This window comes from Gekko japonicus, unplaced genomic scaffold, assembly GCF_001447785.1.
Source record: "Gekko japonicus isolate JY-2015 unplaced genomic scaffold, Gekko_japonicus_V1.1 scaffold1728, whole genome shotgun sequence".
Lineage (NCBI taxonomy): Eukaryota > Metazoa > Chordata > Lepidosauria > Squamata > Gekkonidae > Gekko > Gekko japonicus.
Window position 1 is genome coordinate 219,330 of NW_015176504.1, and position 23,716 is coordinate 243,045.

General features: G+C 46.6%; 1 protein-coding gene across 2 annotated transcripts in view; it reads right to left on the reverse strand.

Moving 5' to 3' along the window:
• PFKP (phosphofructokinase, platelet) overlaps positions 1–23,710 on the reverse strand; it is an 83,933-nt gene extending 60,223 nt beyond the window's left edge. For both annotated transcript variants that reach the window (XM_015427329.1, XM_015427327.1), the window contains exons 1-3: positions 23,337–23,710; positions 10,477–10,550; positions 240–317 (exon numbers count right to left, since the gene is read on the reverse strand). In XM_015427329.1, the coding sequence (XP_015282815.1) occupies positions 240–317; positions 10,477–10,550; positions 23,337–23,418 (234 nt within the window). In that variant the 5' untranslated portion in view covers positions 23,419–23,710. The remainder of the gene's footprint in view (positions 1–239; positions 318–10,476; positions 10,551–23,336) is intronic.
• Between the last annotated feature and the right edge of the window lie 6 nt (positions 23,711–23,716).

The following is a 23,716-nucleotide window of genomic DNA, read 5'->3' on the forward strand; positions in this document are numbered from 1 at the left end:
CAAACGCTCATACCTTGAATAAAACTTTGTTGGTCTTAAAGGTGCCACTGGACTTTGTTCCAATAACCAAAAGATTCTTTTTTGGGATTTTCTTTCAAGGAAAAACATCTAGCCCGGAGTCAAATGTCTATACAGTTTCCTTAATTATTCTGATTTTAACCTTTCGACTTTCAGGGCTTACTTAAAAACAATAAATGAGTAAATGCTGGTCTAAAAATTTTCCTTGATTTGTTTCTTACCACTTGGAGGATGCTTGAAACACTTTCCCATGAAACTTCAGCAATGTTGTCACCTCCATCAACCATGCCTTGGTATCCCTATAGCAAGACAGAAACTCTTTAGAAGCCTGACAAGCAAAATAAACACTCGTGTAAGGTAAAATTAAAGCCAGATTTAAGGTTAAAATGGTATGCTAAATTTGCATGGTCTTGCAGATAACATTTAGAATGAACTCCTTTTGGTCATAAGATTTAGAATGCACTCCTTTCGTTTCTATGATCTACTGATTCACTGTTATTGAGGCTTAATTTAAGACGCATTGTACAGTGAGGGCAACATTATTTTTGTAGTGGATAGTGCTGGACACAGGCTTAAGAAATTTGTGTCCAAATGCTCTCTTTTATGGTTACCAGGTCTGGGTTGGAAAATACCTGGAGATCTTGGGGGTGGATCCAGGAGAGGGCGGGGTTTGTGGAGGGAAGGGGCTCAGCATGGTACAATGCCATAGAGTCCACCCTTCAAAGCTGCCATTTTCTCCAGGGGAGCTGTTAGCTGGAGATCAGTTATAGAAACCAGAGATTTCCAGGCCCCACCTGGAGGCTGGCAACCCTACTCTCTTTAGTTCAGCATTCTATCTAGGCTTGCCAAGTCCCCCCCTCTGGCATTATACCCCACTGAAATCCATCACCTCCCCAACCCCCGCCCTCTTCAAGCTCCACCCCCCAAATCTCAAGGTATTTCCCAATCCAGAGCTGGCAACCCTACTAAGTAGTAAGATTATGTAGCAGGTATTTGCAGCATTGTGTACTGTTATCTATAGAAAGGTGACAACTTTACTTCATTAATTGTAAATCTGTTCTCCTAGGAGACGCTATAAGAATTTGCTCTGCAAAAATCTTGGACTCATTTAAGTAAGCTTCTTGTTTACAATCCATTTAACCTCGATACCTTTGTTTGCTAACCTACATTTTAATCTTTTGCAGGGCTACAAAGAATAAACGAGGCTAATATTTTGAATGCTGATGGAATCATCTGATCACACGAGATTATTTCCAGATAATGTGTTTGGCATGTTGTATGGTAATTTTCTGGTTCTATAAAATTATTTTATTAACATAATTCTCATATGTTTTCTTTGAGTCTGTATCAGCTATGAGATGGTCTTGGGCAGCTTTAAATGTTGCAAGGATAAAAGGGAAGATAGGGATACAAACATAATCATAACTTTGTTTGCGTAATAACTGCTAACAACCCCAAAACAATAATTTCCAAAAAACTCTAATAACTGATACTTTTAATTTTGGCTATCTTGCAGGGGATAAAAAGTCACCTGATTTCCAACAGTAATGGGACAATGATAATTGGCAGTCCCCACACGCCACAGACTGTGGGTGAAGGTTTCAATGTTTAGAACACCAAGAAAGGAGGGAAATGGGCAGCAACTGATATAATGGTGACTGCATTTGTCCCCAGATCCTTATCAGACTCAACAAAAGGTACGCAATCCCCACTATGATTGATATGATACTGTGTATCGCCATCCAGGGCTCTTTATGCAGCAGGAACTCATTTGCATACTGGAGACACACCTCTAATGTAGCCAATCCTCCAAGTGCTTACAGAGCTCCTCTTATAGGAGCTACTGTAAGGTCTTGGAGGATTGGCCTACATTAGGGGGTGTGTCACCTAATATGCAAAGGAGTTCCTGCTACAAAAAGAGCACTTGCCATCATTTAATCCAATTGTACACTAGCACTTTATTAATGGTTTTATAAATACTGTGTTTTATCTATCTTAATTTTCATGTAAGCCACCCTGAGCCTGCTTCCATGGGGAGGGCAGGGTATAAATTAAATAAACAAATAAACAAACAAATAAATACAATATCTGGGGACACTTGGTTTGGGTGGGTTTCGTTTCTGTATAATTTAATATTACAAATCCCAACCATGCTTTCCCATGGAATTTCTTCAACTATTAGAACACCACTTGCTTCTCTTTACTATGAGACAGTGTGTGGTTTCACTGTACATCCAAGGAGGCACTTGTTATAAAAAGAAACTGTCAAGAAGCCTTCGGTAAGTTATAAAAGCTTCCTCCAAGGAGGATTCAGGAAGAGAAACGGTTCCTTCTTTCCTCTGCCAAGCAGTGGAAGCCTCCCACCCACTTGTTGCCCTACTAAAGGTAGATTGCAGTAGGATGATGAGACCAGGCATCACACGAAGGTTAAGGCACAGAACTGTGACTCAGGAGGTGCCCAGTTTCAATCTCTCCTCTACAAGGAACTCACTAAGTGTCCTTAAGCAAGCCACTCTCAGCCTCACTCCTCGGTTCGCAATCTGGGAATCATAAAGCTAACCTATTTTACAGAGCCATTGTAAGATTGTGACAAGGGAATGTGTGTGAAGCGCTTTGAAGGCTCTCAGCCTCACCTGCTAAAATTTGCCCAGGCAGGTACATAAAATGGACTAAAGCTCATACCTCTCAGCACTGATCGTATTTTTTCACCTGTGCTGGAACAAAACCAGCTGTCCTAAAGTTGTTGTTTTTAGTGAGCAATGAGAGACTTTTACATGTGCTAGTTCCAAATTATTCTTTGGGCATATCTCAGATGTTTCCAAAATGTGATTTCAAACATTTAGCTTGCAGAAAAGGGCTAATTTCTTGTGGTGGTCGGTCAGATACATGGAGTTGTCTTATATCAAACTCAAAAAAACTGGTCTGACTAGCCCAACAACGTCTATGTGGATTGGCTTCTGCTCTATAAACAGAGGTCTCTTCCAAGCCTGGAATTGGCATATAAATCTTTTAACTGAAAACCCTAGAGAAATGAACCTGGATCACCATAAATACAAAGCATTTCAGAACATAAGTACAGCCTGTTGGATCAGACCAATGGACCATCTAGTCCAGCATACAGTTCTACACAATGGCCAACCAGTTGCCATAGAGGTCCAAACAAAAACAGCATAGAGGCCAAGGCCCTCCCCTGCTGCCGCCTCCCAGTATTCAGAGGTTTGCTGCCTCTGTATATGAGGACTCCCTTCAGTCACCAAGGCTAGTAGCCACTGCTCCTCCAAGGATCTGTCTAACCCCCTTAAAATCTCTCTGTGCCTGTGGCAATCACTACCTCCACTGGCTGTGAATTCCAGAGTTTAATTACTCATTGGCTAAATAAGAATTTCCTTTTGTCCATCCTGATCCTATTTCCCAACAATTTCATCTGCTGTTCCCAAAGCTCCATCACTCTATCCGATGCTTAATTTTAAAAGCCTCTATCCAGTCTCCCTTAACCTGTTTTTTTTTTCTAAACCCAAAAGTCCTAGACTCTCCAGCCTTTCCTCATTTGTTCTACCACTTACCCAAGGCCCACTAAAGACAGCCTAACCTTACATGCAGTTGTATGGAAACAGCAGAGCAAGAGATATAGAGGTCCTAGACCTCTTTCAAAGCCTCTGTGCTCCGTCCTAAGTGCCAAGATCAAAATGCCAGTGCAGCCTCATGCTACCCTCTTTGCTTCTGTCTACTGTATACCCAATGCTTGCTGTTACTTTGTGCGGTTATTACATCTTCTGGGTGCTGACCAAGGACCTCTCTATTCACATTCAGCTTGCTTGCTTGCTTGAAGGTTCTGAATGCATATTTTTGATTACCAGAAAGCTGGAGGCTGCCTTACAGAAAGCTACTCACAATAAAAACGGAAAGTGCCCAAAGCAATATGTTCCAACTGTCCTTAATAAATCATTGTCCTTATTTTGCCCACTGCAGTGATGTCACTTGTCAAGATAGCAAGGCAGCTGCCCTGTGCATCCGGACGAGAAGTAAGCCCTGCTGATTAGTGGAACTGGCCTTTGATTAACATGGAGAGGACTGAGATGAACTGCTGCATGTGTCGGAGTTGCATCTATGCGACAATAAATGCAGCTAGCTCTCCTGTTAAAAATATCAAGCTTCTATAAAGAAGATAGAAACCAAAGGGAGCTAGGCTAGCAATATCAGGGAATAGGTTAAGATAACAACGTAAGAGCATTGTTTACTATAAACTAAATGTTTTGAGAAGTATAACTTGTTTGATATTATTTGTTGGAGATTGTTAACGAGACGTATGTTTTGTTTATTGTTATTATGTTGTTGGAAATTGTTAAGCGGTGTAAAAGTATTGTACAGGGAAAAAAAACCATATATAAAAATATATATATCAAGCTTCTCTCCTCCAAGCCCCCCCCATCTAAATGTACATCAAATGTTAATAAACAAAGAGACAAAAAATAATTTATGGTCTGTTTGAATCTACTATTTATTGATGTTTTATCATTTTTTTCAAGCACGATTCAAGTTTTAGCTCCATCACTAGAATCCATTAAAAATAAGGATGCTATGATAGTAAAACTAGTATAAGAACCTTGTACTTTGGAAATATCCTCTGAGGTTCCATACGGGGCATCTACTCTATATGTAGGGTGTTGGGTCCAATTTGGCACAATGACTAATGGATCTCTCTTTAATTATTTTAGCTGAAAGACTGTTGCTTGTTGCAGACCTGCTTTTTGAGCAATGCAACTATTACTTGTTTCTAAAGCACGTCATTTCCTTCCACTGTACCTCATGTCAAATCTCAGAATGTTCCAATGTTTACACAGGTAAAAGTATGTCACAAAAATGTCAAGAGCATTAAATATTAGTGTAACATTTGATATCTGATGTTCTTTTTTGGTTTGTGGGCTTGTGTGCCTGGACGTCATGGTGACTTCTGGCAACCCCTACTGGGGCTAGGATGGTTCAGAGAGATGCCTTGATTGTCCCAGCCCTGGTATTCCTTGGAGGTCTTCCTTTCAAATACTTGCCAGGGTCAGCCCTGCTCAGCTTCTGAGATCTGAGGAGATAGGACTTGCCTGGGCTATCCAGGTTAGGGAAATATCTGATGTTCTTGATTTTTTTTTTAATTCTGCAGGTTAAACCACTGAATTGATTTGTTACATACCACTATAGACAGAGAGTAAATCACCATCCTCAACAATGCCAATGGAAGTGGCTACCGGTAATTCCTAGGATGGAGCCGGGAATTGGTAAGCCATCTGCCCACTCACCGTGGCCCTTGGCATAGCACTGTGTTTGCCTATTTATGTTTTATTAGTAAAAGTATGTATTTCTCTTGCCTACATATAGGGAATTGATTGTAATTTATTCCACAGGTCATGAAGTACTTAGGTAATACAAGACAATAAAACCACTTTAGGACAGGTGAACTATTGTGGAATGGACTAATATAACATTCAGTAGTCTTCAGCAACATCATAACAGAGTGAGGCACTGAGACAGTGGTCCTATGTGTGAGAACAAAGGCACATGGCCATTAGGCCATAGGATAGTCTATCTCGCTCTACTAGAACTCTTGTTCATTCTCCTCCCTTTCTGAGGGTTTGGCTATAAAAGGCTCAGTAACACAATCTTGCGCTCCATATGCATCCATGGGCTACTATCACTACCCCTCCAGAATGACCACAACAGTGGACCTATTTTTATAATAAAAGTGTTGGGTTGACCCTCCCTTGGTTCTTCAATCCTGACTTGTTTCCTACTTCTCTGGAACAGAAGAACTTAAAGAATTTTCTGTACTAACAGTTAAAAGTGTCCAGTGAAAATTAGATTATATGATACCACATGTCTTATTCTAGTTCTTATATACATTCGCATACATATATATATTCACAATATAAGACAGGAAAAGTTCTGATTCACACATTATGAAGTACACAGTTTAGGTCTGGAGTCCCCATCCTGTATAGTAGTACCATGTGAGTTGCTCATTCTACTTACTTCTCACATGTGCAGTGCCCAGTTTGGATCGCAACTGCAGTGTTCCTGACCTTTAAAAAGTCTACGGAGAACCTACAACTCATCCGTGACTGTCACAAGACCCAGGACAGGAACCCTGGACCCAACTTGTGTACTCCATAATATGTGAATTGATTCCTACTGACCAACTGAGGAAAATACTACCGATATGTTTTTTGTTCTGTATTAAATACAGAAGTATAAAGAAAAACAGGGGGCCAAGTCAGTCCCACATTGCATCCTTCCCTCGCCTTCTTTCACATGCCTCTTCATTCATGAGTCTCCTACTGCCAACCTTTCCCCCATGTGTTGTCCTCAATGATAGTTGCACAGACCCAAAGGTGTGCAGAGGCCATACCCCCACCTCATTATTTAAAGGTGAAATGGCATGAAATGGTCCCAAGCTATCCATGAAGTTTATCACATTGCTGAGATAATGGAGGCGAGGCTTTTTGTGAACCATGAAAAATCACAACATAAATATTCACAACAACTATTCTGAAAATAATCCCAATATTATAAAGTTCACAATCCTTACTCAAGGAAAAGTAAACTTCCAGTAGCCAATCAATACTGTACCTGCATGGAAAAATGAAAAGGGGACTGCAACTCTGAATCAAAATGCCACTGAAATTTTACTACAAGCTAAGCCTAGGTAGGGAGCTGCGGTGGCTCAAGTGGTTAAGATGCTGAACTGCAGGCTGTGGAAGGTCAGTAGTTCAACAGTTTGAGACCTGAGTTGCCGCATGACAGAGTGAGCTCCCATCTCTAGTTCCAGCTCCTGCCAACCTAGCAGTTCGAAAGCAAGAAATTGCAAATAGATAAATAGGTACCACTTCGGTGGGAAGGTAACAGCGTTCCGTGCGCCTTGGTGCCATGCCGGCCACATGACCATGGAAACGTCTTCGGACAGCACTGGCTCTTCGGCTTTGAAATGGAGATGAGCACCGCAATCCTAGAGTCAGACTCGACTGGCTTTCGAGCAAGGGAAACCTTTACCTTTTAAGCCTCGGTAACTGGGGACTTGGGTGTCTGCCCCAGCATCGCCCCAAGTTCCAAAGCAACTCATGTCCCTTTATACGCACTGATTGCTTTCTCCCACAAGAGCCAAGAGACAAGCAAAGGTTGCTTTAACTCCCTCTTCCCCAGTGCGAGCAGTCACAAAGGCTTTGGTAGATCTCTCTGCTTATTATGTCCCTCAGCTGGTCACTCAGACACCGAGAAGGTAGGGCTAACCCTTGACCTAATGCATCGCTGTGCAAGGAATATCTTTAAGATGTCAAGCTCCAGGTGACACCGGGAGATCTCTCACTATTACAGTTGATCTCCATATGGCAGAGAAATGGCTGATTTCAATGATGCATTCTGTGGCATTCAAGGGTGCATTCTGTGGCATTGTACCCTGCTGAGGCCCGTCCTCTCCCCAAATCCCACTCTTCCCAGGATCCACCCCCAAAATCTCCAGGTATTTTGCAACCCAGGACTGGCAACCCTAAATAACTTTACCTGCCTCAAAATACGGCCCCAGGGTAAAGGATTCGTATTGAGTATAGATATTTATGAGGAGAACTGTGCCAAAGCCCCTCGTGGTGGCCATGCTGGTGACGTGGGTTTTAAGAAGCCCTTTGCCAGTGTTTCAGTTCAGGAAACCAGCAGCGGAGTCAACCTTACTAGCCCTTCAGCTCTCAGTCAATTCAAAATATGACTCTTTTTAATATTATTTATCAAGCTTAGAGAGCAGTGGGAGGGGGAGTCAAATAAATCTGAGATAATGTTTTGCAGTTTTGCATCCCAACAAAGAAAAGGGGAAAGAAAAGATCTCTTCCAGCCGTAAAAGCAACCAGCTTCCTTCCGTCTGGAGAGATGAGAAAACGGTTGCGAGTCGAAAGAAAAGCTCTGAAGACTGGGAAGCTTGTGATACACTGAATAAGCACTCAGTTGCTGTGGGAATGCCACAAAGGGGGAGCGGAGAACAGTGCTCTTTTTGTTCATACATTCTTATGTTCCACAGCTCTTCAACGGCTGAGCTCTAAGACCAGACGGACACGGGCTTGCAATGGACAAAGAGTCAAGTTGAAAATAGTCTGGCACGCAGAGAAAAGAACACGTAGCAATGTTCTTTGCATCCGTGCGACAGACATCCTTTCAGATGCCTGAAGCTCCACAAAGGTTTATTTGCTAAAAAACTGCAATGGGTTGGATCCAGCCAGTTTTGTCACTCCGTCTCATCCAATTCCTTTTCTTACTATAGCCCCCCCCCCCAATCCCACATGGCCTTTGTCCATGCAGGTCCCATGATCTTTTCCGCATGGCTTTGTCTATTCAGGTCCCATGATCCTAAGCATAGTCACTTTTGGTGGATAAAGGGGAACAATCCTTCCTTTTTCTCCAGCAGAAAGTCTGGTGGGATCTAACCCAGTGGCTTCTCTGCATGATTTCCAAAGCAGCTCTTGCAGTGAATCGATACATGCATTTAACACACTATACGCCACTTTTTGCACGCAGGAGTTTCTGTATCATCAGCACAGGCTGTCAAAAGAGATCATTTTCCATATAGAAAAAATCTGAATAGTACGTAAAACAAAATATTAGGAAACTCAAACTCCCCCCCCCAGTTTGTACTCCACACTTTCTTGTACAGCCCACTTCCCAAACCACAAGAATTCTTTAGCCATGTACAAGACCACAGGATTGAAGGAGCCACTCATGAAAGTGCAGATAAGGATGATCTGCAGCGCATTTGTTCAACAGAATGTGTACTTAGAGACATACCCAGATACGCATTGCTTTGGAAACTAAATATGGACAGACATTATCATACCCATTAGGATAACCAAGATCCATTCTTGGATCGGCATCTGAGTTAGGCCCAAGATTCCAACAAATCATAAGCATGGAGAAGTCTGTTTCTGCAGATGGATGCCATCATCACCTGGGCAGGAACAGGAAGAGTGATTGGAACAGGAGGGTAAAAGAGAAATTTCCTTCTCTTTGCCCTGTCCCTCTCTGATTTCAGGGCTGGGACGTAACTAGGGTTGCCAACATCCAGATAGGGCTGCCAAATCGGGCCGGGGGGCGGGGAAACCCCCGCTTTGGAGGTCCGATTTCCGCCACGGCGGAATCAGGCCCCGGGGGAACCCCGCCCCCCAGCGTGCGCATCACTAGGAAGTGACGTGGGCACGCTGGGCACGCTGGGGGCAGGGCCACGGCCATACAAGGGAAAACTCTATGGTTTTTCCTTGTATGGCCGTGGCCCCGCCCCCAGCGTGCCTACGTCACTTCCGGGTGACGTGCATGCGGCGCGCGCACACACTTCGCTCGCGTGCACAAACCCGACACCGGCCAGGAGCCCCCTGCTCCCGGCGAAGACTGATTTGGCAACCCTACATCCAGGTGGGGCCTGGACCTTTCCTGGAATTACAACTAATCTCCAAACTGGAGAGATCAGTTCCTCTGGAGAAAATGGCAGCTTTGGAGAATGGACTTTATTGGCACTCCATCGGTTTGAGGACCCTTTCCTCACCAGGCTCCACCTTCAAATCTCCTGCAATTTCCCAACCCAGCACTGGCAACCCCTGACATAACAACTGAAAAGCTATGAACAAAACAGACTACCTACAGTTTTTTTGTCTGCATTTTCGTGTGTCTGTAACCAGTTTCATAATTGCTAAATGGTGAAAAGTGAGCACTCAACTAGAGCAGGAGAGGGTTTGTGCCAATGTAAGAGATCACCTGTCATTGTAAATTGAGCTAAGAAGGACAGTGAACATGCAAGAGACAAGGTACTTTCCCACTGACCTGCCCCCAGGAGGAATGAAGGGAAAGACACCACTGAGGAGAAATGACAGGAGGAGGAGCTACCTTTTCACTCATCTGTGCACTGTCCCTCCCCCTACTATGTCTTAAAGGTTCCCTTGCTCGAAAGCCAGTCGAGTCCGACTCTAGGGTTGCAGTGCTCATCTCCATCTCAAAGCCGAAGCGCCAGCGCTGTCCGAAGACGTTTCCGTGGTCATGTGGCCGGCATGACTAAACACCAAGGCACACGGAACGCTGTTACCTTCCCACCGAAGTGGTACCTATTTATCTACTTGCAATTTCTTGCTTTCGAACTGCTAGGCAGGAGCTGGAACTAGAGACGGGAGCTCACTCCATCCAGCACACTCGGGTCTCAAACCGCTGAATTACCAACCTTCCACAGCCTGCAGTTCAGCGTCTTAATTACTAGAGCCACTACAGCTCCTTACAATGTCTTACAGATCCCTATATGCACTCAGCCATGTTGACAGCAACATTCCCTGGTTTATCTTCAGTTCTCTTCCTGTTACTATGAGGGTTGCTCTCTTTCTTTCTCTTTAAGATATGCAAAATTGCACACTACTAAAACAGCCAGTGGCGCATAAACAAACAATTATGAATACCAACCTCATAGATAAAATATACTTTCGCTTCAACATAAATCCCCATACGCACTACGGCACGGACTGCTGCATTCATACCTGGAAGGAGGAATCACAGAAAAGAAAAGCGATTATTATTACTAAATTTCAATCTGAAATTCCTTTAACAATGAGTGATTGTTATGAGTTATGTTATTAGGTTACAAATGTGCACAGCAAAAGGACAGTGGAAGCTGGGACAGTATGCTTTGCCACAATGATTACATGACTTGAATCAATGCACTCTTCAGTAGATTTAAGCTGTGTGCACTGGCATGTTTTGTTTATACACAGGCTTTCTGAGCCAGTATGCAGTCTTCTTATGCAGTTCACAATGGATAAACCCAGCTGAGAGAGCCCAACAGTATACCAGCACAAACAGACACTACTCTAGCTGCATAATGCCCGTAGGCAGGGGTCATTTTGTAGAAAAAGAGCTAGGGGAACTCATTAGCATAACTCATTAGCATATGCCACACACCCTGACATCAGGGGCCCGGCGGTGGACCTGCAAGGCCAGCGGGAGTGCGAGGAAGCCCCGCCAAGGCCCTCCCTGGCCCCAGGCAGGCAGGGATGGGGAGAGGCGGGGAGGAAGCAACTTACCCTCCCTCTTCTCCTGCCTCCTCCTGGGTGAATGAGGGCTGGAAGCAGGGCGGCCGGAAGCAGGGGGCGGGGCTTCGTCATGTGCCCCGCCCCCCTGCACCTCACCCGGGGGAACTGCATTCCCCCACGTTCCCTCCCGAAATGACCTCTGCCCGTAGGGATAAAGGTTGGACTTGGATCACACTGACCCAGGTTCAAATCTACACTCAGCCATGAAACTCACTCAGTCACTACCTCTCATCCTGAGCAAGGCGCTAGCCTTAGATGCTACTGGTTCCTCCCGTAGATCCACGACAACATGCTCTTCTCTTAACAAAAAGAGCCATAATTGAAAACTGGTCCCCACAAACATTTCTCCAGATAGAGCCTCTCCGGCATTCTGTCAAGGCAGGGCACTTCAGAAAACAGATTCCCCCCAGCCACTTTCTCCACCTAATGGGAAAGATATCTCTCCGAGGCCGTGAGTCAGAACAGGCACTGTTTCTCTAGGTAGACCAAGTCTGATAAGAGGCAATGCAGCTCAATATGTTCTTATCCCTAACTGTGCCTCATAAATAGTACCTCTAGTAGTAAGGAGAGGGAAAGCTTTGTCTGACTGCTTTGCTTCAAAAACAGTCCTGCAAAACAGGAGCACTTCAAATATGGGGGCTTGTTAGGAAAAAACTTTTCCGGCCAAAGTACCAGAAATTGGGTCACTGACTCACGAGATATTTAGGTTTAGGCCAGTTTGGTTTGTGACTTACCACGTGTGGCAATCATTACACCAAAGTAAATCTGCCATTACATTTTAAAGGCTCACCAGTCAGTTTACAGCTAGTGACTATTCTTACCTAGTCCTCTCTCATACTCTTTCACTAATATAATTTTAATCTGATATTAAGAAATTCCTGCAGCTATAGTGGACATGGGCAGCAGTGTTTTTCTTCTTGTCTAAAGCGATTATAGAGATTCAATTGTTTTGGGAAATGCCTTTCCACTGTCAGTAAAAACTGTTGGGGACTCCAAGTGATTTATACTAACAGTATGACAGCTACCTCAGTGGCTGAAAGCCTAGTTCTATAAGAACTGAAGCCTCTGGATTCATCCTTGATCAAATACATGGACCGAAGAACTTCTAAAAGTGGCAATATCAGAGTCCATAACATCCCAAATTGCTTGGATAATATATGGTTGATGCCTTGTCTAATCATGGCATCTTCCTAATTCATTTACAGACGCACAGACCAGATAGAAATTCGATATGTTCAGAAGAAAACAAACAGGTAGGAGGCACGGCTGAAAGAGATTAATCCCTTTCACCAAAATCCAGTCCAGATCTCTCCTATCAAAGTCTAACCTGATGTTTCTCATCTCCTCCCATAGGGTTACATTGGCTGCGGTCACACGGAGCATTAGCCACGCTACAGAGACGGAAGATAGGCAGATTTTCCGGGCGTGATCACAGCGCAACATCTGGGAAGCGTAGAGCTCCTGTGGCGAACCCGAGGCTTCCCGTCGAAGATGCGGGGTAAAAAACTAGTACCTCCGAGGTACTGGTTTCCGGAAACCACGGGGCAGGGCGGGCGCCTGATCGGGTTTCCGGTGGTAGGTCATGCCATCCGGCGCCCACCAATGTCCCATTGCTAAAAGGTTTTTAAAAAAAGTCTCCATGGGATGCGCACAAGCACCCAACAGCGCATGCGCACAGTTCGTTTAAAAACAAACAACACAGCCCCCTCCTCTTTTCCGTACCCCCCCACTCCTGGCTCGGCTTGCTCGAGAGGAACTCTCTGCACCGGGCGGCAGAGGGGGAGGTGCAGGGAGGGCGTGGCGGGAGGGCGGCCCGGCTGATGCTCCTCCTGAAGGGGTTAAACCCATGGAGCCTTTTGCTAGAGAGGCCACTTCTTTGCCATGCCGCAGGAGTGTCCTGTGATTGGCACCTCCCCCCTAACCACGGGACCTCGACGGGACGTCTGATCACACAGCCGCGCGTTATTTTGCTCCGGGGCAAACAGCCACGCTTCCCCCCCCCCCGCATTTTCCTGCCCGTGTGACTGGGGCCATTGTTTTGTTCTACTACCCCGTTTCTACAACTCCTGCCTTATTTCCTCCTCTCTACCATTCTAAAAGACAGGTATGACTCACATTTCAAGTGCTCAAATGGTCCACTAGCCCTCAATTTCTACCAATAGCCAGGCCAGACAAGAACCAAAAGAAAGGACTTTATCTTCATTTTACATAAAAAAACAACATGACTTATTATACCATGTCTTAAGTGTCTTCAATAACAGAACCTGCACTTATTGATTCAATGGAACCTTCCTTTAATCAAAGCCCCTTTATAGGCCATTAAAAATATAATTCTCACTCCCTTTTAAAAGTTTCCTGCAGCTATGATAAGCTCGTAAGTCATGATTAAAGCTCCTTAACTTGGATCTCTCTAAAGGGAATCCAAAATCCACCTTCCGAGTAGTGTTCTAATTGAACTGCACTTGGCCTACTATCTCTTCTATAATAAGCTTGCTTCCTGATCATGTAAAGGACAGGGAAACAACTGAGTTAATAGGTTTACATTTCCCTCTTCTGCATCTCCACTGTATTAATGAACATCAGGTATTGCTTGGGATCTCTGTTCCTGTTTGACAGCAAGCTAACATAAAGGTTTCAGATCAGATCTTGGGGTTATCTCTTAATCTACTTGCAATTATTTTTTGCCTATTGTCTTTGAGCAATTTTGGCCCCAGTCACACTGCAGAAAAAGCCATGGCGGAAGTGCGGCTTTTTAGAGCCACAGCAAAAGAGAAGTGCGGCAGCGGGATCAGACAGATCCCCCGAGCCGCCTCGCGTATGCTCCCCAGCGTGATCAGATGCCAAGGGGAAAGCCATGGACAGGAGAGCGAGGCGAGTCAGCTGCGCATGTGTGCGCATGCGCAGTTCGGCAGGGGACCTCGTATGCTGCGGGAGACGGGCGCATCGGCGATCACATGGCCGCCCGTGCTGTGGGTTTTCCAGTAGGTAGTAGTAGGTAGTTTTGCAGGGGTTTTTAAACTCCGCATCTTCAGCCGGAAGGGACGGGTTGGGGGCGGGGGCGCGACGCTTGCCAGATGTTGGCATCTGATCGCGCCAGTTTAATCCACCCTCAATCCGTCCGTTCCGCGGGGCAAATCCTCCTGTGTGACTGGGGCCTTTGTTAGTTGTTAGGGCTCAGCCTCAGTGTTTTCCACAAGATGCAGCCATGGAGGAGAGGGGAGATGGTGCTTCTGAACTTTTGTAGAGTGCATTTCTCTCACCACCGGGAACAGGTGCCAAGACTTCTAGGCCAGAGGATACCAGCTCAGTTAGGTTTGAGCCTGGTGCCTCAGTTAGAATTCAAGCATAGCCAGGGCTGGCTTAAATTACATGTCTGATCAAACCAAACGTTTATCAAACTATTTTAATTTCCAGCAGTGGCAAGCTGCCCCAGGAAGCTCACAAACAGAGCATGAAAGTGATAGCTTTCTCCTGTCATTTATTCCCAGCATCAGGTATTCAAAGGTATACTTTATATATTGGTGGGGAGGGTCCATTTAGCTATTGCAACAAGAACCATTAAGAGGTGGATCATATACACCCCCATCACCACTCATATGACAGTGTCATTGGGGGGTATTCACTTCAACCTAAAAAAAAAGGTGGAAGGATAAAAGGAATTTGGCATATTACACAGAGTTATAGGTACTCCTGAATTGCTTAGCTCAAAAGTCCTATTTCACTTTTGTATTTTTAAAAAGAGTATCAGTTGTTCAAATTCAAAAAGGAAAAGCACGGAAATAAATGCACTTTTGCTGAATGAGTACTGCAAGGTCGGACCATCAGTTTGGGGATTCTACTTGTCGGAAATCAGGGGTAAGCATGTAGTGTGGAAAAGGGTTAGGACTTTTGTAACCACTTGCAAGGTAAAGGTAAAGTTTTCCCTTGCTCAAAAGCCAGTCGAATCTGACTCTAGGGGGTGGTGCTCATCTCCGTTTCCAAGCTGCAGTGCTGTCCAAAGACTTCTCCGTGGTCATGTGGCCAGCCTGACTAAATGCCGAGGTGCATGGAGCACTGTTACCTTCCCACCGAAGTGGTACCTATTTATCTACTTGCAATTTCTTGCTTTCAAACTGCTAGGTTGGCAGGAGCTGGGGCCAGAGACAGGAGCTCACTCCGTCACGTGGCACTAGGGTCTCAAACTGTCGAACGACAGACCTTCCAGTCTGCAGCTCAGCATCTTAACCTCTGAGCCACTTCCAACTGCTGCTTAAATCTGAAAAATTCTGACCAGGCTATAATAATGCACAGACAGACACAGGAATCATATCACCACCGTAGCTCTAGGGGGCAAATGAAAGGCTATGTGAAAGCTTTCTTTCATTATTGCTGGTTTCTTCAGTGCTATAATGGAAGCACAGATTGTATCTAGAAGAAAGTAATTATATTACCAGTTCTGGCAAATGAATGTTCTCAACCGGTAATACTGCTCAGCCACAGCCGCACAACACCAAAAGCTTACAGAGAAGTTACAAACAGTTATTTTGAAGGCTAAAGTGTTTTAGAAGAAGAAGAAAAAGAAGAGGAGATTGGATTTATACTCTGCCCTTCACTCGGAGTCTCAGAGCAGCTTAAAAACTCCTCTCCCTTCCCCTCCTCACAACTGACACCCTGTGAGGTAGGTGGGGCTGAAAGAGCTCTGAGAGAACTGTCCTTGAGAGAACAGCTTTGGCAAAACTATAGCTTGCCCAAGGTCATCCAGCAGCTGCAAGTGGAGGAGTGGGGAATCAAACCTGGTTCTCCCAGATTAGTCTGCGCACACTACACCTGACCAAACTGGCTCTCATCAGTACACAAAAGCAGCACAATAAACTGACATCTTTCTTTTATATTTGGCCTTTGTCACCTTCTATATTTGCCATACCTGAAAACGCAGAAGTGGAAGGAAGTTATAGGCCTCAAAGAGGATACATCTCCCCAGTCTAGTAATACCTACCAGGTAATGAAATACTTGACCTTTCTTCACCTTCTGAAGTAGGGTTGCCAGCTCCAGGCTGGGAAATACCTGGAGATTTTGGGGGTGGAGCCTGAAGAGGGATGGGTTTGGGGAAGGGAGAGACTCCAATAGGGTATAATGCCACACAGTAGAGCTTCCAAAGCACCCATTTTCTCCAGGTGGTCTGTAGATAAGCTGTAATTCCAGGGGATCCCCAAATCCCATGTGGAGGCTGGCATCCCTACCTGGCACACCAATGTGTTCAGTTATTTTGGCTCACTATGTGAGATTACATAAAAGCTGATCTCCATGTGAAATTGCCAGTTGTGTTACCACAACAGTCACAGTCTGTCTGTCTGTCTGTCTGTCTGTCTGTCTGTCTGTCTCTCTCTCTCTCTCACACACACACACACACACACACAGTAAAAGATATGAGTTTCCACTTGAATACATTATGGGTAGCTAAGAAGAGGTCAGCTTCGTTCTGGGAAAGTGGCATAGAAGCTTGCTAAATAAATCCACTATTGCGTACTGAGAAATCAAAGACGATCAACAAGATGGTTGCTTAAGAGACACCAGGACCCAGCAGGAAAGCAGGAATTGATTTAAACTGTTCTGTATAGTAGCTAAAAGAAAAGGACCTGAAATAAAGAAAACAACTTTTTTTACGAATAGAAAAAAGTAAAAGTCCAGTAGTTCAGATATCTGAAGAAGTGAGCGGTGACTGTGTTAGTCTTTAAAGCACTCCTGGACTCTTACTCTTTTCTGCTGCTACAGACAGACTTAACCCGGCTACCCATCTAGATCTGTTTTACTCCAGGAATGTTCTGCTGTCAGAGGCTGTAATAATTCCCCATGGTGTAACTGAGCTTATAAAAGGATGGGACTCAAGGAGGACGGGAATGCTGAACTGTCTTTGGGCAGGGCGTTCAAGGCATTCATCTAAAGGATGAGGGGCATCCCTAAAAGCTGGTGATTCTCAGTGAGTCAAGACCAACCTGTCAGTTTATTAGTGGATGAGTCACCAAGATCTGCAGGAGTGGGCGTGAGGGAGAATACCAATGACTGCAATGCTATCTGCAGATTTTACAGAAAGCGGCGGGGTTTTTGTCGAACTATGAGTTGATTTAAGTGCAAACAGGCACCACACAAATTACTCTTTTCCCACCATACTAGAACACAAATCAGACATCAGTAATGGAAACACTCAGAAACCAGCGGGGCAGCATTTCAACAACCCCACAATTCAATGATAGATTCAAACGAGTGATGCCGATTCAAGCAGGGGGGATCAAATCTCACCACTCCTCTTTGCCTCCCCATGGCAGTGCCTACGGTCTCTCCCTTTTCCTTCTGTCCCACCTACCCAGCTACCTAGTTTTTATGTTTCTCCCCATGGCAGCCTCTGCCCCCCTTACTCCTCCCTGTGTTTTTCTGTTTCCTTCCCTCAGCTTTCTCTTTTTCATTCCTCCCTACAGCTTTACCTTCCCTTACTCCCAGGGGTCATTTCGTAGAAAAAGAGCTAGGGGAACTCATTAGCATAGCTTATTAGCATATGCCACACTCCCTGACATCACCGTAAGTGTGTCATAAGGCCACACCCCCTGACATCACCGGAAGTGTGTCATAAGGCAACACACCCCGCCCACAACGGTCCCGGCCGCCGCCGGCCTTGCAGCTCCACTGCCGAGCCCCATGAGGGGCCCGGCGGTGGACCTGCAATGCCGGCGGGAGTGCGAGGAAGCCCCGCGAAGGCCCTCCCTGGCCCCAGGCAGGCAGGGGTGGGGAGAGGCAGAGAGGAAGCAACTTACCCTCCCTCTTCTCCTGCCTCCTCCTGGCTGAACCCCCCCCCGCTGCCAACACACTCTAACTGAGCCTTGGAATGTTCGGCAACGTTGGCTGGGGTTGCTAGGCAGGTTAAAAAATTAAAAATGACTTCCTAGATTTCAAACCATAATCTTGTGAGCTCTCAGTGGCACGCTTGGCTTAAGGAAGCAGACATTGCATCTATGATTTGGGTTTTTTTTCTAACCCTCAGTGTATTTTTTTATTATTTTTTGCAAACCTTATTTCTTCCAGACTTACAGAGGGGGGGGGGGGCTGTCTATCCCTGGTCCCATTGTGTGAAGGTTTTCATCCACACTCTATGGCCTGTTTCACGCATTGTTCCCTCTAAGATGAGTTAGTGTGAGCTAGCTCATAGTTTTTTAGCCTCCAGCTCACACATTTTTGTCTGAGCTCAGGAAAGATGGCTCCAGAGCAAACTAATCTATGCAGTAGCCAAATCGTTCGCTCACAACTTTAATGCCAGTAGCTCACAAAGTAGAATTTTTGCTCACAGGATTCCATAGCTTAGAGGGAGCATTGCACACAAGGGCCCTGTCATACTCATGGGGGGAAATCCCATCTCCCTCCCACGCCCATGCTTGTTTGCTCGCCTGCCAGCCGGCAGTAAGATTTCACCAGTTGTTCAATGTGATACACCTGTAAGCGATCACAGAAGAGAGCCGGGGTTATGTAGTTGTTAAGAGTGTCAAAGTAGGATCTGGGAGACACAGGTTCAGATCACCACACTGCCTTGGATGCTGGTTGTGTAACCTCACAGGATAAAATGGAGGAGATCAGAAGGAGGTCCCAATGAGGAAGAAATATGGAGTACAGAATAGAGAAATAAATTAAAAAATAAAATAAACAGCTGGTACAAGTTATGCTTCATTTCAAGGCCTTCTTTGTTAAGCACTTCAGGACTCCTTTGCAGCAAAGCCTGTTTTTCTTTTAAAGAGGTACCAATTTCATATTATGTTACTCATAATGTCTGGACATCACAAGGATGTCTTTTCTTTCAAGCATCCCCAGCAATGAGTACATGTACTCAGTATTCGGCCACTTGGAAAAAAGCTGACAGCCTCATCTGAGGTACATCACCTTAGTATCCCACAGTGCAACCTCAAGAACATTGTTTCTGGAAGTAAGCCCTAACGAATAGACCTAAGTCAAACTCTGAGTAGACCTACTTAGGAGGGCACTGTTACTCCCTAGTAAGTGTGCTGCAGCTTTATCTCCTACATTTTAAAACCATTTATGCACATTCCAAGAACATTCAACTCCTAGTCTTACTACAGGAAGAGAAAGCCAAGAAACTATAAATTGTTAAGGAAGACAAGGTCACTGGTACAGAGACATATAAACATGTCTAAGATTTTTGATTTAGTGAGTCACTGAAATCCAAACCCCAAGCTAATCGTACAATTGTAAACCACCTCACAGAGGCATAGTGTGCAGCAGGTTGTTTTCACAAGTTACGCTTTAATTGGTTATAGCATTTCTGAAAGTTCAATTAAAAGCCTAGGCTGTTTGGAACATTTCATATTAGCTCTCTTCTGCTTCCAGGCCCTGGTGAAGTACGTTCACAGAGACATAAAGCTGTCCATGGTCTCTTGTAAACCAAAACAATATATATTTCCTCTAAAAGATGCATGCTTTGATATCAAAAGGGCAGGAAAACCAGTAGATCTAGAGTTTTATACAAACATTCTCATCCCTCTAGCCTTTTCTTGTTTCGTCCTTGAATGATTCTTCAAAATTATCAATATTAGTCAGTACACACTCGGCCCATATTGTCTCAGTGACCTTGAAAAACCATGACTCATAGGTGCCCACTGCACGCCTGTTCCCAGAATACTAGCACAACACGTATTCGATATATAGGCTGCCTGCGGTTCTGTTTCAGGCAGGTTAATAAAACCAGACACACACCCCTTCCTCTTCCCAGAGAGATACTCTTAATCTTCCTCCAGATAAAAGAAACATTCAAAGCCTTTACGTTGACTTCTTTTATTTTTTTTCCCTCTTGCCTCCTGCAAGAAAACAAAACACTGCCTGAAGACAGGGTTTGGCCACAGTCCCAGCTTCCAGACCTCGCCTTCCTCCCTCTTGGTTTTTTACATGCTACAGTTGTCACTTGGCTCTTTACAACCCTAAACTTTACCACAGAGTTCAATGGGACTTACTCCCTAGTAAGTACATTTAGAATCGCAGCCTCAGATAAGCAACTCTAAGGAAGATGGCTTCATTTCAGGAAGAGGTTTAAATGTTGCAGCATGGTAGGAATGTTTTTCCTCTCATACAAACAGCTGCCTTGGTTATATAAGCTCTAGTCATGCAAGAATGAGTGCCAGGATTCACCCTCTGGCCCACGCATATTTATTTTCTTTTTAGAAAGTGGACTTGATCCCCCCCCCCCAGACACCAGCACTCTCCTGGCACGGTAGAGACAGTGTAGAGGACGCTGGCATCTACTAGTCACGTTTTTCGGCTGGTGTGATTAATGCCAGAGATTGCAAGTCCATTTCTATGTTTGGAGAAAACTGCTTGCCTTAAGGCTTTGCGGCAGTCTCCAAGGCTACACGGAGTATTCACAACAGGAGTGTAACAGCTTGATCCCAGTCCCATGTTTGCACAAAAATTAAGTCTCACTGAGTTCAGTGGCACCTACTCCCTGGCAAATGTGCACATCCACTGCAACCTAAGAGCCAGTGAGACGTAGGGGTTAAGGAGACCCAGGTTCGAATCCCCACTTGTGCCATGGAAGCTCGCTGGGTGGCCTTGGGCCAGTCACACCCTCTCAGCCCAACCTACATCACAGGGTTGTTGTGAGGATAAAATGGAACAGGGGAGAATGATGTGAGCCGCTTTGGGGCCCCGCTGGGGAGAAAGGTGGGGTACACATCAATTAATTAAATAAAAGTACACTTAAGAAGCCCAAGTTTGAGCCTTGTCTGGAAAACCCCGTCTCCATTCCCCCCCCCCGTCCCTAACCACAAAAGAGAGTGTGCATGTGTGTACTAGTCATTGCGTTTCAGTTGAAACGCAAACAATTTTTTTAAAAAATGGTGTAAGCCTGGACTCATAGACAGCCCTGCTGCAGCAGAGATCATTTGCGAGATCTTAAGGGAACCCCTCTTTATTTCGACCCGGTAAAACCAAGCCCCGCACGCGCGCGCGCCGTTTCCTTTCCACCAGAAATGACGCACCGGAGCACAAGCCGCAGCGACTCGCGATGAATCACGTACACACTGGAGGCGGGGCCACGAAGCCCGGAGGTGGCGCCAAGTCAAAGTCGATCGGTTACTCCGAGGATTTCGGGGAAGGGGGAAGGAGCCGGCGCGCTACGCGGATTTACTCGGGTCCAAGTTCCTGCTTCGGAGTGAAGGCGCCCAAGGGTGCGCCTCTCCTCCTGACTGATAATGAGCTGGGGGGACGAAGGAGATGGGTTGCGTCGAACCCCTGCCCACTCCTGGCAGTGTGCCGCGCTTCCTCGTCGGCCGCCTGGCATCACACCACTTCCTACCACCTCCTCGCGGCCCGGCAGCCAGACCGCTTTCTTTAACCCCTTCCCGCGCGCTCAACCTCCGCCGGGGGCGACAAGGGCCTGACTCGGCTGGCGGGGGCGGCCGCGAAGTCTTAGCTGGCAAAGCCTTGGCTTCCAATAGAACTAGCCGGCCCGGTTTCATAACAAGGCGCGCAGCCTTTCAGACCACGCGCGAGGCCGAGAGCGGTCCGCGGCCCGGGGAGGCGTCGCGCCCCTTGGAAACCGCGACGGGCTGCTGAGCCGTCTGGCACCCGAGACTAACCAGCCCGGCTCATCACGACTGTTGGAGCGCAGGAGGACGCCAAAGCGAGCCAGAGATCCTGGCCACTCTTGGGGGGGGGGGGGCGGGGTCACACGAAACGAAAACCCCCGGTTCCTCGTTGCTCCGTTCATGGTGCCTAGTCCACATCACATTGTCACAAAGGCTCCAGAAGCTAGTTGCGATCTGCTACTACGGCCACACGATAAAAGGGGCGCAAAGGCCAGGGTGGTGTAGTGGTGAAGAGCCTGGGACGAGTAGCTGGAGGACTCCGGTTCGAATCCTCACTCCTTCCAGGGAAACTTGCTGGCTGACCTTGGGCCAGTCACGCTCTCTCAGCCCAATATACTTCACAGGGTTCTTATGAGGATAACATGGAGGAGAGGAGAATGATCTAAACTACTCTGGGCCCCCACGGAGGAGAAAGGCAGAAGATAAACTGTGGCATAAACGTTCCTGGATGAGAACACCAGATGCCTCTTTAAGAGGCCACAGGAACTGGTGTTTATTTTGTACTTATTGGACAATCTGAAACCCATTTTGTTCACCCGTAGGCTCTATGTATGTGAGTTATTCTGATCTGCAGGCGCAAAACAGAGCTAATTCATATAGATTCATTTGTTCAAAATTGAACCTGTGTTGGTCTTGTCGTCGTCGTCGTCGTTGGCTTCTCTTTTGCCAGACCAACCTCCAGACTTTCCGGGGTTATCTCAAGCATGCAGGAGTTTTCTGGAGAAAGCAGTTCCTGTTTTGCAACCCTTAGCCATTGATAGGCGCCTGGGACATCTCATTCCGGCACGCAGGCTCCCTTTTTAAAAGGCCATAAAACGAAGGGAAGGGGCTGGATATCAAGGCAACGCAGGCGGCTCGGTTTCCTCTGTGAGCAGAGCTGCCCCCCCCCTCCTCGGTGAATGCGTTCAGCCCAGCCCCATAGCCCCGCCTGGGCCATCTCCCTCTCCCGCTGTTCCCTCCTGGGAGAGAGGCGAAGAGCGAGAGCAGAGTTCCCAGGGAGCCGGGCGATGCTCGCTCCTCTTGGAAGAAGGTCACCCGCTTGGGAATGTGACGGGAGGGGGGAGCGCTGTCGAGCCTGCCTGCAACGGAGCCCCTTTGCAGCTCGCAGACTGGGCGAGCCAGAAATCCCCGAGGAACGTCCCCCTCCCCTTGGCAAAGTTCTCTACTACATGGCCTACTATTACCCCCCCCACACACACACACATCCCAAAAGGCACTCTCACTCGGGCCAACTTTCATGCTCCTCTGCCACTGCATGTGGTTTCCCACTCTCTTTTTCTTGTCCAGCCATCCTACGTAGGCTGCTCTGAGCTCCAGGGTGGGGAAAGGCGGAAGAGAAACGTAATAAATCAACCCACAACTTCGCCCCCTTCGTCGCTTTTCTCAGTACTCTCCGTCCACGCGGAAAGCAAGCTCTCTCGGCTGCCCTTCTACCGGCGCCGTACAATTCCAGAGCACCATTCGCACCCGCCACCACACGTTCCCGTGCACACTCCACATGGGCTCCCGTTGCAGTTCGACCCACACCGCCCCCTAGAGGCATCGCGACCCCAGATCTATGCCCTGGGCACGGGTCCCGCTCGTCGCCCCCCAGGCCCGCGGGGTGGGCTGGATTACCTTGCGCATCGCCGCCGCTGGTCAGCACCCCGATGGCTTTCCCTTCTCCCGACAGGTTCTCGAAGAACTTCTTGTCCGGCATGCTGAAGCGAGTGATGCGATGTTCCCGGTAGGCGACGTTGCTCTCTTCCTTGACCAAGGAAGCGCGTGGGGTCCGCGGCTGCTGCTGGACTGGGGAGCCCTTGGGTGGCGGAGGAGGAGGGCTCCGCGGTGCTGGGGAGAATTGTAAACTTTGTTGGTAGAAAAACGCCTGGACTTTATAAAAGGTTTGGTTCTTCTCTAAATCAGAGGGACACAAAGATGGTTCAAGGAGCGCGGGGGGAGGAGGGGGGGAAGGAGGAATGAAACACTGGACGAAAGATGCTCTGCCCTGCCCGGCC